Below are 14,149 nucleotides of genomic sequence, written 5' to 3' on the forward strand. Positions count from 1 at the left end.
TTGTCGACACAGTCGCATATACGGACTCGTTCCCATCCTCGCCCTGTTGAGCAGAGGAGACCCTGGGACTAAAGGAGTCTGGGTGACGGGCCAAGATCACACAGCCAGGGAACTGCAGAGCAGGAACAGGAGCCAGATTATTTGATGCCAGGGCCTGAAGCCTTCATTGCCTATCAGGCCAACTAAATTTCTATTGATTTTGCTTAGTCTTGGAATAAATGGGGTGCTATCGGAGTGGATTTCTCTCCTAAGTGTGCTGTCCTTACTCCCAGGATGTGGCAGCCAGTGAGGGTGCCTGGAACTGGATAATGGGGAAAGGGAATAGCCAGGAGGGTCCTCAGGAGGGCGGTGGGGAAGGACAGCCCCCGTGTGCCCCTCTCATGGGCGTGCCTCCTGTTTGAGGAGTTGATTTATCAGACACATACACAGGTACTCAAACGAGGGTTGTGCCCTACACACTGGCCTCTGCGGAAGCTCTCCACTTAGTCCAATAATACTCTCATCACTTAAGATCTTTCCAGAACTCTGGAAACCACCTGCAGAGGCATAAGGTGAAATCAGCTCATTTAACTTCATACACCCACACCCACAAACACATACACTCATACATGTATCACATAGAAATACACACACACACACATATCACACAGAAACACTCAGATGTACATATACACACAGGCACATACACATAGACATACATAAAACTGGATATGCACTCCCCAGGTGGCACTAGTGGTAAAGAATCCACCTGCCAAAGCAGGAGGCACAAGAGACATGGGTTCAATCCCTGGGTCAGGAAGATCCCCTGGAGGAGGCCATGGCAACCCACTCCAGTATTCTTGTCTGGAGAATCCCACGGACTGAGGAGCCTGGCGGGCTACAGTCCATAGGGTTGCAAAGAGTCGGACACGACTGAAGTGACTTAGCACAGCACAGCACACAGATATAAACACACACTTCACATATTTATACTCAGATGCACAGACACACACACACACAGACATACACACACGGAGCACAGGCACACACACACCCAGCCTGCTCAACCTGAAGGCTCATCAGGTTTGGCTCCAGACTCTTGCATCTTTCCTCTGTCAACCTTCCCACCTTCCCATGATGAAGATTTGCCAATATTAATGTGGTAAACAGAACATGTCACAGGTTGTGAGAAGGTGGTTCCACAGGGTAGCACAGATGGAGGTGGAGTCTGGAAGCCCGTGAAGTGCTCTTTCAAGGTAACTCAGGATCTGTGGATGTGCACACGGCGGCCACATGTTACACAGTCACAGACTCCCACACAGAGGCTGTCGGCTGCCCACGTGCAAATAGCCAAGGAGCCCTGGCAATATTCTGCGCAAGTAAAAGGCCTTGCTTGGATTTCCAACAAGCAAGGCGAATAAGCCTCACTATCAGAGGGACCCAGCTTGTCTTCCTTATCCATCACAGCCAGTATGTGAAAGCAGCTGGACCTTCTGGAGAGTGTCCTGGTCTTCTCCATCATGCTCATCGCAGGAAAGGTAGCTCTCTCTGTATCACTGATTAAGTTTCTTTAAAAGATACTGACAATCAGTTGGGTATTGGGAGATCTACAAAAAACATTTTACTGGGCTACAATAAACCTAAACTGAACATCTCCTGAGTTCAGAACCCTGTGTTGAAGATGCAAGAGGCATCATGAACGCACTGCTCCTTCCTCATTCTATGTGGCCGACAAACATTTACTGAAGCCTGTCCCTGCTGGCCCAGGGGCAGAGATGAAGCCACTCCTTTCTCTGCCCAGTGGGAGGAAGCACACATCAACGCAGGTTTAGCTCACAGAGTGATGGACAGTTAGGAGTTGGCACCAAGCCTTCTGCTTTAGGAAAAGGGCCCCTACCATGGAATCCTGGTGGGGAGGGGCACCCCAGAGGGCTCCCCGAGGGGAGGGGAAAGGAACTGATATTTGAGGGACAGACAGGGATGCAAGGGGGAGAGGGAAAAAGGAAAAGAGGGGAGAGGACCAGGCAGCATCTAGGCACAGTGGTTGTTGTTCAGCCACTTGGTCTTGTCTGACTCTTTGTGATCCCACTGACTGTAGCTCGCCAGGCTCCTCTGTCCATGGGATTTCCCAGGCAAGAATACTGGAATGACTTGCCATTTCCTTCGCCAGGGGATCTTTCCGACCCAGGGATCAAATCTACGTCTCCTGCATTAGCAGGCGGATTCTTTACCACTGAGCCACCTGGGAAACCCCTCCAGGAAGGGGGACAACCGTTAAGGCGGACCACGGAAACCATGAGAACTAGCACTTACTGAGCCCTGTGGCAGCTGAGCACTGCCCTGAGTGTTGACCACAGGACCTCTCAGAGCACTCTCCTGCCCAGAGCTTCACATCAACATGTGAAGGTCAGGACCCTTTTGGAGCAGGACTGTAAAGAAGGGTTAGGGAGAAGTAACTGAAGGCAGCCCAAGGTTGGAGGGTGGAGTTCACAGGGTCATGGGTGAGGGTCCTGGGATGCCCTCTGATGGGAGCTCAGCCCCTCATCCCCCCAGCATCTGTTACTTCATAAATATATTTGTTATTTTCTCCCTCTGCTCACCAAGTGGCCTCTGATACAGGTTAAACCTAAAGGCTTTAAATTAAAGCTGCAATTAGATTATAAAGCAACATTTTGCCATTTGAGCAGAAACACTTTCTGGTTTTGACACACAATATTATAATCCATTTTCCAGAGATATAACTGAAAACAATTTGCAGGCTATGTGTGGGTGGGCAGTCCAAATCCTTCCCGCATCTGGCAGTCCTTGAGTACAAGGGTGAAGATAATCCAGGGAAACCATAAAAGGAATTCTCCTGGCCTCTCTCTGGGGAGCCTACCTCACAGGCCATGCATGGATAGGGTTCATTGAAATGCCAGCTGGGCCCCCTGGTAGAATCATAGTACCCTTTCTGGACCAGGCCTACCAGTTCCCTGGAGACCCACAGGCTACCAGAACAATGCCCACCCACACATCAAAATCTTCGGTACGCATAGTATCCTGACTGCAGGGGCCATCTGAGGGACAATTTGCTCTCTTTCTGGGTTGCTGGAGCGGGGCTCATCTCCTCCCCTACTGGATCCCAGGAAAATGCAGACCATTCACCCAGCCTCCTGGCTTCTCAAATGCCGGACCCTGGCCCCACTCCCCAGACCCTTTATCACCCAGAAGTACTCTGATTCAAGGCCATGGCCTCGAGTCCTCCTCCAGTCTCCTTGAGAGCCCCAGCCTCTGTACTTTGTCACAATGCTCCTGGCTTCACTCTTCTTTTTGGGGCGATGTCACGCTACAAGATGCTGACCCCCTCCTGCCAATGTCCTCAGCTCCTGACCCTCCAGGCCCACCATTCTCACATAAGCGTAAGTAAGGATGACTCCACTGCCACACAGCCTCCAGGTACCCCTGATTGGGGCTGTCACACACACACAGCCTGGACCTCAACTAGGTCCTTACTACAGCCACAGTCCTTCCAAAGAGTCCAGACTCTCCCAACTTACCAGCATGGGCAGTTACCTCCCAACCTTTTCTCCCTCCTAAAACCTGCTACTTAAGACTCCCCACCTCCAACCGCCCCTCCAACCTCAGAGAGAAGATGGGAAATTAAAACACTTCTTATTTTACAGCTTCTATACCAGTCCTGAGTCCTCCCATCTCTCTGTCCTGTCATTTCAACAACAAAGGCATCCCGGCCCCTGAGAGGCACCTGCCTCCACAGCATCCCTTCCCTCTGCCTCCCGTGCTCTGTATTCCCTCCTCTCACGGGCTGCTCCATCGCCTCACCTCCCATTGACCCTTCCACGTCCTGCTTTCTGGCTTCTGACCCTGGTCCCTTCTGAAACCATCAGCATGTGGCACCAACAGGGTCCTTGTAACCAAGCCCAGTGCACCATCCAATGCCTAGCAGCACCTGCCACCTTTGTCCCCTTCCTCCTTGACCCCTCTCCCTGGGCTTCTGTAAGAAGACCACCTCTTGGCTTTCTCCTGCCTCACTCCTTCTCATCCCCTTCCCGGCATCTCTTAACTTGGAATATTTCCCAAAAGGACCATCTGCCTTGGGAAGGAGTTCAGAAGTTTAAAGAAGACAGGTGGTATGTACAAAAATCAAGGAGAAAATGAACCAAAAGTCACATCAATGACTTAAGTCACAGGAGAAAACATGCAAAGCTCCCACTAACAATGTAACTTGTAGAAGAGGGGCAAGTCCTTAATGTCTGGGCCGCTTGAAGAGTTGCTGCACCATCAGCTTTCATGAGGTCCCCAGTGGGAGTGGGAGGCGTTCCCTGGTGGCCTGCAGTGTTCCCAGCAGGATTTGGGCCTGTCAGTGTGGGCAAGATTGGCCCCTGCTCGTGGCCACACTTTGGGAAACACAGTTCACCCCAGACCTTTCCCTGCTACTGCAAGGCTCCATGCCTGCACCCAGAAGTGAGAACCCAGGGAGAAAGCGCAGCTGAGGGCTCAGTCTGCCTTGGGGCCTGAATCCCAATGTCCCTAAGACATAGGCGAGAGTCTTAGGACCGGCTGTGACTCACACCCTGGGTTGCAGAGGGGCCTGAGGCCACAGGCTGGAGGTGACCAAAGGCAGGGAGGAGAGAGGAGGTGTAGGGTTGATAAGGAGATCCAGCTAACCCTGCCCCTGCCTCACCCCCTCGCTGGGATGAAGAGTCCATGCATTCCCCCTGTCCCCTCCTTTCATGATTAAGCCTCACAGAGAGCCAGCCACTTGAGCCTGAGATGTGAATCCCATCCCACCTCCTCCCTCTGCCTCTCCCCACCCCAATGTCTTCACCCACTGCCAAATGCTGCCAAGGCCTCCTGCTTAGCTTTGCTCCAACTGTCCTGAGTGTCCCATTTTAATCTGATGCTTCTGACCCATCCAAGACAGCTGCAAGAGCCTTCTCTCAACTGTTCCCTACAATCATGTCAGCAAGTGTGACAAGATCCATCCTTTACCTATAGGATAAAGCCAAATGGCTAACTCAGCAGGGCAGTCCCAGTTCCCCACGCTGTGCACTGCCCAATCCACAGCCCAGCCCCACCTCAGCACTATCCACACCCTCCCATGGTCCAGACACACAGACTCTTGTTCTTATGTCGTTTCGTGACTCCCATCCCTTTTAACCAGCTATTCCTCCTACTTGGAATGTCTTTCCAGACTCCCTATTTACTGCCTGTCAAACTCCTACTCAGTCTCCAAAGCCCAGCTTGAGTGTACTTTTTTTGTAAAGGCTTCTTGCCTCCCTCTGAAGTGTCTCACTCCCAGTTCTGTGCCACACCTGTCAGTCTCCCCACTGCCACCCAGGAGGGATACATTTCAGCTCATTCATGCATGTGGTGGATCCCATAGGAGGCCATGAGCTCCTCAAGAGTATTCATCTTTGAGGCTACAGATTCTGACCAGGTGCATGAACACTGAACAAATGAATCCAGAACATTGCTCTAAGGCAGCGTCAGGTGAAAGAGTGCCTCAGCCTTTCTGAACTCGAGCTCCTCCTCATGCCCTGAACCCTCTTCAGCCCCAGGGGCATCTGGATCTCTGTCCTCCCCATCACCACTGACTTGAACACCCAACTACTGACAGCCACTGGCCCCAGTCCCACACAGGCCTTGGCCACCTGCTGCTGCCTCTCTGCAGATGGGCCATGGACAAAGCCATTTACACCTGTAATCCACATCCCAGAGGGGCAAGTCAGGCCCTGCTCCCATGACTGCTCATCAGGACAGGAGGACAGACGGTCTGACACTCACCCCTGATGCAGGATTGGCGGTCCAGCCCAGCTCTGCAGTAGCCGTCCTGGTGTCCATTAAAGTTTCTGAAGGTCAAAAAAAAAAGAAAAAAATGGTGCGTCAGAAGAATTACTGGACAATGAAGTTACTTAGGACTATAAATGTCAGTGCTAGGAACCCTGGGCTCCTCTGCCAAGCCTACAGCTGAGGGGAAGAGGCCTGCTAGGAGGACGCAGCTCGTGGCAGCGTTAGGTGCAGATCTCGGGTGTCCTGATACTAAGGCTCTACTGAATGACCCCAAGCCACCTGGGGGATGGTGTGTGACGTCACCTGCCTACTCATCACTTTAACGCTGAGACATGGCATCTTCTCACATCACTCAACTTATGTGTTCTCCACAGGCCATGCTGACCCAATAGCCAAACCTAATTCCCTCCGCAAGTCTTTCTCAGCCACCTCCTTCTGACCTGACTCCCTACTCCTTTCTCCCCACTCCTGTCCTCTGCTTCCCCTTAGGCATCCATGTTGACACTCTCAGCTGATTTCCCTTCAACTTCTCTGGCCCCAACACTCAGTCCTCCTGCAGGTCCTTTTGCCCAGATACATGGCCCAGATACATGGCTACCCCCTTCCCAAGACTCTGCCGAAAGCTCATGCAGCTTTGGCAAAGGCCCAGATACATGGGCCCAGATACATGGCCACCCCCTTCCCAAGACTCTGCCGAAAGCTCATGCATCTTTGGCAAAGGCCTCACCCCAAACACAAACACACATCTCACACCCCAGGGGCCTGCTTCCTGGTCACCAATTCCTCCAGCCAATAAGGGAAAGACAGACACCCTGACTTAGCCATGAGCCCCCAGGGACACCAGGGTGGCTACAGTACATACACCAAGATCACCAGGCACCATGTAGCAATTACAGAGCTGATATTTACTACAACTGTTTTCGGGCAGATAGCAGTGAAGTGTCCTGAAGACGGGGCACCTTTTTCCTTTCTCTTTCTTTCCTTTTCAATCCATTATTGACTGCTGTCAGCCCTACCTCTCGATGGAAACGTCTCCCCAAAACCTGACTAGAGCTTTGATCAGCAAGTCCAAAAGCCCTTTTGTTTGCAGGGGGTTTGTCTGTTGTGTAGAGGGGTTTGCGTGTTTTGGCTGTACTACACGGCATGTGGGATCTTTGTTCCCCAACCAGGGACTGAACCCGTGCCCTCTGCATTGGAAGCAGAGTCTCAATCACGAGACCACCAGAGAAATCCTTTTTTAAAAAAAAAAAAAAACAGCAGCTTTACTGAGGTACAAATGGTATGCAATAAACTGCACATAATTAAAGCATACAATTTGATAAGTTTTGACATATATTTATACCCAAGAAACCATCACCACAATCAAGATAAGAAACATAGCCGTCATTCCCAGAAGCTGCCTGTCCCTCTGCAATCCCTCCTCCCTCTTGCCCAAGCCTCACCCTGTCACTGTCCCCAGGCACCAACGAATCTGTTTTTCGTCACTATAGGTTAACTGGCATTTTCCAGAAATTTATATAAATGAAATCATAGACTATATTTTCTTAATCTGGCTTAGCTCGGATAATTAAGATTCACCACGTTTGTGTCCATCAGTAGTTCATTCCTTTACATTGCTGGGTAGTATTTCACTGTGTGGAGAGACTGCATTTTGTCTACCGATTCACTTGTCATTTCCATTTTGGTGGCTACTACATGGGAGCGTATGAGAGTTCCAGCTCATCCACATCCTTGCCAGCACTTGGCATGGTCAGTCATTTTTAATTTTGGCCATTTGAACAGATGTGCAGTGGTATCTCATTGTGGCTTGAATTTTCATTTCCTTAATGAAGAGTGATATTACGCATCTTTTCACATGATTTCTTGTCAACTGTATATCTTTCAGTGAAGTGTCTGTTTGATATTTTTCCATTTTTAAATTGGATTGTTTCCTTATTGTTGAGTTTGGTAGGTTCTTTATTCTGGATACAAGTCCTCTATCAGACCAGATGGTCTACAAATATTTTATCCCACTTTACGACTTATCTTTTCATTCCTTTAATAGCATCTTTCAAAGAGCAGAAGTTTTAAATTTTGGAGAAGTCTAATTTATCAACTTTTTCCTTTTATGGTTTGATATCATACCTAAAAAAAATCTTTCCCTAACCCAAGACTACAAAGGTTTTTCTCCTACCTAGGTCTATGATCTATTTTGAGTTAAGTTTTGCCTAAGTTGGAAGCTATGGGTCAAATACATAATTGTGAGGGTTTTGGTTTTTTTTTTTTTTTTTTGGCATGGGAGTCCAGAGTTCCAGAAGGGCACCTTTCAAAATCACACAATGGTGCCCTTTAGGTTAGTGGAGGTATCTTATGCACTTGAACTTTCCAAGGCATGTATCAAAGCACCAGGCACAGCACACCCTAGCTAAGCAGGCGGCTCAGCAAACATGGGCACAGGACACAGACTTGATTGACGTGTTGTTCCGGTTTCTCCCTACTCTGTTCCTTTTCTCCTGAACATCCCTCCACCCTCTGTGAACAGTCATTCTCTGTTCTCTATTCCAGGCATGAGATGGGAAGCATGCATGCAGAAATTTGGGCCCCTTAGGAAACAAAAGAACTCCGGGCATAAACCAAAGGATTAGGAAGAAACCTACCCTGTGGGCAGGACTAAAGTAGTGAAAATAAAGTGATAAACGAGGAGCTGTGCTGAGCCAAGCGGTGTCCTATGCCCTTGTCTCTCAGTGCTCAATCCCAGAGAAGGGATGATGGGAGTCTGTCCAGGTGACAGGGCCTTGGACACTCAGCACCCCGGCCTGGAGTGACCCCACCAGGCGGACATGGCATAGATGGAGCAGACAGAGTCTTTGGGCCAGAACAGGTCTAATGAAGGGACCCCAGAACCACCCGATGGCGACTTGCATGGACTATACCCATGGCTCAGATGGGGTCCAGGGAATCTCAATGGGCAGGTGCTAACAGGTCAGGGAGGCACCTCCTCACAAGCTGACACTACATAGCCCACCGTGACAGCCATTCTGCCTCCCAGTGGAGTGGGGCTCTTACTGCAAACAGGGGAGTAAAGCAAATACAGTGGGCTGGGTTCACTAGCCCATCCAAGCTCACTTGGAGTTGGACCAAGAGTAGTGCCCCTCGCGTAACTGAAGGAACGCAAGCACAGGAACAGACTTCTTGAGTTTGTTTTCTCCTCTGATTCTTCCAACAGCTGGGGAGGCTGGTTCCTGCACCGAGCAGCCCTCCTTCTCCCCCGCGTCTCCACTTCACAGCACTAATAATGATCATAACGACACACCAGATTTACATAATACATGTCTCCAAAGGCACTCCATGAGGCCCTGGAGAAATTCATCTCCATGATTAAAATGTGTTCGCCAGGTGGGCCTGAAGCAGGAGTCACTGAACCCACTTGGCAGAGTTAGGGACCAGGGTACAGAATAGCGTAGTGCCTCCTCAGGGTCACACAGCCTCCCATCCTGATGCTGATAGCCTCAAATCTCAGCCTGCTGCCTACTGGGCAGACATGGGTGTCTGCGGACTCTGCAGTGCCCTGGAATGGAGGATCTTGCTCATACAGCTAAAAAACCATCAAAGCCCCCCCCCCAGAACAGCACATATTGCAATAAAAGTGTGTATGGAGGCACTCCCCAACTTCAGGATCATGCTGAAGTGCAGTGAAGAGCAAAGGACATGGGCAGGGAGGGAACGAGAGTCCAGAAGCAAAAGTAAGAAACAGCTTTCCCTCCTAAATCTTCCAAGGACTGGTTTGTTCTGCTAACCCCATGAATACAATCTAAGAGTTCATTATATTCATAGTTACCTGCTCAAGGGCTATAATTGAATCTGTTTCTAAATAATGTTTTCCATCCACCTTCTTGGACAGAAGTTGCAACGAGAAGAATCCACTTCTCTGCATCCTGCCCGCCGTGGAGACGGAAGGCCACCAAACCATAAACCGTCCACTCGATATGATTAAGGGCAGTTTCTTTTCTGGCACAGAGCACTCCTGATTATGGCATTACACTCTAGTGGGGGCTGAATTAAAGTGATTTGAGGAGGTTTACATCTCCCTGGAGAAGAAGAGAGTGCTTATTTGCATTTATAAAGCATATTGAGAGTTCTGGCAGAAAGTTATGGTGGAAGCACAATTAAATATTTACCATCACTTCTGCTTTCAAACAGTGGCATGGGGACCAAACCAGCTGGAGGTGCATGTGTTGCTGTCAGATCGCACGCCTGCAGGGCACATGACTCTGGGACCCATACCCACCACCAGCCTCTGCTCTCTGGGTGTGCGTGCTCACTGCCCAAGGGAGAAAAGCTGGGGAGGGCACATGGAGGGCAGAGAGGGTGCTGGTGCAGGCAAATGGGGTCCAGGCCCCACTTCCATCACATAGTGACCATCTCTCTCCCCTCCCTCCTCATCTGCAGAACAGAGGAGGGCTCGTTAGAGCTCAAGACCAAGAGTGGACTGTGTGACACAAAGCACAGCAAAACAAATGCTTTTATTATTATAACTTAACCACTCCAAGTTTCAGTCTCTTAGCTATGAAAAGGATCTAACGATGGCATCTGTAAAATACCTCTAAGATTTCTAAAAGAATTAATGATCATAGATACCTACTGATCATCTACCTCCTTCCTTTAAAGACCCAGGAGTGACATAAGTGGAGAATAAGGCAGCAAATCAGAGCAGTGGGTCCCCTGGAGGGACTCTTGGTCCAGGGGAGAGACAAGAAGCAAAGTCTCACTCTGCATTCTGTTCTGGCTGAGACTAGGAGAAGGAAACCAAGAAACTCAAGAGAATGGACATGTGGGGAGCAAGTGGGTCCATCCCCAAAGACACATGCCACTGTCTCTCGGCAAAGGCAACCCTGGCCGCCTGGGCAGGGGTGGGCTATGGTGGGGGCGGGGAATGGAGACAGCCACCTGCCACGTGGGAGAGATGACAGAGTGACCAGGAGAAGCAGAGACAGGTCAGTGCGGATGAGCTGGGAACCATCCCAAACCTAAGAGGGGGTGAGGGGGACTGAGCCAGAGGGGAGGGGAGGCCACAAGGGGAGACAGAAGGGGGTCTCTGGCAGGAGTCGGCCAGACTGGCAAGAACCCGAGAAGCCTGGGGCCCATGAGCAGCCTGGTAGAGAGACCCCATTTTCCCAGGGAACAATTTCCCTTCAGTGGTTCTGGTAGGGAAACCCTCAGGGTCCCCCCTCCAACCATGGGGGGCCGCCACCCGAGGGTCAGGGTGGTGGGGGCAGGTCTGAGCCCCCTGCACAGAGGAAAAGGCAGCTGCCACCCAGCTCTGCAGACAGCTTCCCTTTCTGTCTAGATTGGCACCTTGGGATGTATTGACATTTGGGATGAATTAGATGCCCATCATGGTGAAAGAGAGCTAAATAAACCCTCTCCTTACAGTTCTGCCACTCTTTCTGGAGAGACATTAATCAGACATTCAGCTGAAAATATTTACAACGTCCCTCCATGGTGGTAACAATATACAACAACATACACAGATGGAATGGGGGCTTCTGGGCCTCCGCTGAGCAGAGCCTCATGTGTATTTGATAAGGCAAATTTAAGGACCTCCCAAGCAGGGAAGAACCAGCGCGGCCGTGCAGTCACTGCCTGGTGCAGCCTTCTGTGGCTCACGGAGCTCCCGAAACCCAGGAGCCACAGCCCAGAGTCGCTCCACAAATCCAGGTCCTCCCAGGTAAAGCCCAGGAGTTGGAGATCAGCCCACTGCAGCCCAAGCCTCTCCCTCAGCCTTCACAAGGGGCTTGGATCACTGGAAGCAGGCTGAGATGCATGGCATCAGGGGGTGATGGTACCCATTCAGCAAAGGTTGTCTGAGTCACTCTCCCAGGCAGGTGGGCGCTGTGCAGGAACCAGATACAGAGCAGAGGAAAACAGACACCTTGGCCCTCGAGGACTTTGCAGACAAGTGAGAAGACAGAAATTAATCAAATAACCACGCAGCTAAATCTGCAATTACGGCCTCGTTGAGTGGCAGGAAAGGGGAATCCCAGGGACAGTTGTGAACACTGAATAAAATGACAGGTGTGCGAAGCCTGGTGCACAGCTGATACTTCCTCCTTGCTTTCCCAGCCCCGGCTGATGGAGGCACAGCAACCAGCCCCTTTACACACACACACACACACACACACACACACACACACACACACAATTGTCCCAGGACTGAGTCCACACTGGCAGGAACAAGACGTGTAGTGAGCAGTCTCCCCAACTCCCAAATCCAGAGTGTGCCAGTATTCACAGTGTGCTGGGCAGCTCTGACCATGGTGAGGCCCTCAGCCTCCCATGGGACCCCTATGTTGCCCTCCAGACCCGAACTCATCACAAGAACCTGAGCATTTCGTGCAGCTCACTCCTCCAGCCACCATCCCAGGCTCCTCAGTGCCCCCACTCATGGCCTTGCTCCGTCCATCACCGTGGCCTGCCAAAGATGCAGCCCAGGTTCACGGCAGGGGCCTCGTGGGGCTCTTTCTCCAGGTCTTCCCTGGGAGTGTGTCCTGTCTTCATACATCCCGTTCACTGGGCAAAGAACTCCTGATGATGCCCACAAGATCCCTCAGCTGTCTGTCACTCCCGCAAACCTCAGCCCCTGACACAGGGTCCCGCAACCAACAGCTGCTCAGCTCCACCTTCACACTTGCCCAGACTTCCTATTGCCAACTCAGTCCAGCCTCCCGGCAATCTCATCACCAACCTTCTGAACAGGCTTCAGGTTGCCCCCCAGGACAGAGGAGCGAGAGCTGTGCCAGCTCTGGGTTTGGAGATGGCTCTGGTTGAGTGTAAACTGGGAAAGGCACCAGCTAGCCTCAGGGGCTCGTGTTCTGGCGTAACTGGGCCCTGGGCTCAGCACAGCTGGTGAAACAGTATTCCAAGCAAGCCTTTCACGTCCCATCCCACGTGTCCACCCAGGCAAAGGTTCTTCACATGCACCCTGCTCCACACTATCCCACTGCCATTCCCTGGAGCCCCTGTGGGACACCCCAGGCGCATTTAGCTGTGATTCCTTGTTCTCCTCAGTCCATCATCAGATCACTCACCATGCCACAGCGACTCCTGCATCTTCTCTGTGTGTTCCTTTCCAATTATCAGCAACTATGAGTCTAGGGCATCAGCCCTGCACAGTGGGACCACAGCAACCACCTCCTAGCTGGTGTCTCAACAGAGGCTCCATCTGTACCCTTCTCCACAAAGCTGCCCAGTTTAGCTCCTTCTGTCCATGTAACTAGTTCAAAGGCAATACAGCCACACTCAGCAAAGGCTTATAGAATCTCGGTTCCTCTGATCACCCGGTGATGTCACCCCCAAAACACTGGCCAAAGGAAAACACAAGGCTCTATATCAAGAAGATATTCATTACAGCATTATTTAGAACATGAGAACACTAGAACCAGCCTATCCAGAGGGGAAGGAAATGCAGGACGGCACACTCACATTCACACTCCTAGAGTGTTACAATGTCACAGTGTCAGGATGTCAGCTACTAAACACAGAGCAAGACACAGAACTGTGTCTGCCCCACAGATGCAACACAGGAAACAGGGCTTCAATGGAGTAAAATAGGAGCATGAGTACAAAGACCAGAAAGCCAAGTGCAAGAGCTCGTAGGCCAGGGACACCAGTTTACTATCACTCACATTCTTCTTATTCCTATGCTGTTTTAGAAGACACACATTCAGAAACAGAAATTTAACCCACCTTCTAAAAACCCCTGTTTCATCCCATCTCACTCTCCTACTTTATGATTTCCAAAGTCTCTTCTCTAATCCAAGACACGCCGCAAACTTCTGGCCTCCATGAAGCTTCTGCTCCAAGCCTAGCTTTTCCAAATTGACCTTCAGTTTCCCAAAGGAAACCCATCATCCCCCACACCACCACTTGTGCTCAGGAAGGGCCTCCTGCCCGGAATGGCTTTTTCCTCTTCTCTACCTGAATTCTGTTCTGAATCTTTCTTGCCCAAGTGGTGCTGTAAGTACTTTGAGAAGGCATAGCTGTGACTTACATCCCATAGACTTTAATCAGATGCCTTGTGTAGCAGAAATGCTCCATCAGCTCTGGAGAGCTGGGTTCAAGTCCCAGCTCCAAGACTAACAAGCAGATCAACATTTGAACATCAAAATCTGATTTTCCTCCTTTGCATCTCTGAGCCAGTGAGACCAGGTTCAGAAAGATGCTCTCTATATTTTTAACAACACTCATTGGAATAACATTTGTTTACTGTTAGTTGGCATCACCGACTCAATGGACATGAGTTTGGGTAAACTCTGAGAGTTGGTGATGGACAGGGAGGCCTGGCATGCTGCGGTTCATGGGGTCACAAAGAGTCAGACATAACTGAACAACTGAACTGACT

General features: G+C 50.6%; 1 protein-coding gene across 1 annotated transcript in view; it reads right to left on the reverse strand.

Annotated features, from left to right (window-relative positions):
- EPHB1 (EPH receptor B1) overlaps positions 1-14,149 on the reverse strand; it is a 457,018-nt gene that overhangs the window by 314,954 nt on the left and 127,915 nt on the right. The window contains exon 2 of the mRNA XM_027960197.2: positions 5,764-5,828. Within this exon, the coding sequence (XP_027815998.2) occupies positions 5,764-5,828 (65 nt within the window). The remainder of the gene's footprint in view (positions 1-5,763; positions 5,829-14,149) is intronic.

The sequence above is a fragment of the Ovis aries genome, chromosome 1, assembly GCF_016772045.2.
Source record: "Ovis aries strain OAR_USU_Benz2616 breed Rambouillet chromosome 1, ARS-UI_Ramb_v3.0, whole genome shotgun sequence".
Classification (NCBI taxonomy): domain Eukaryota; kingdom Metazoa; phylum Chordata; class Mammalia; order Artiodactyla; family Bovidae; genus Ovis; species Ovis aries.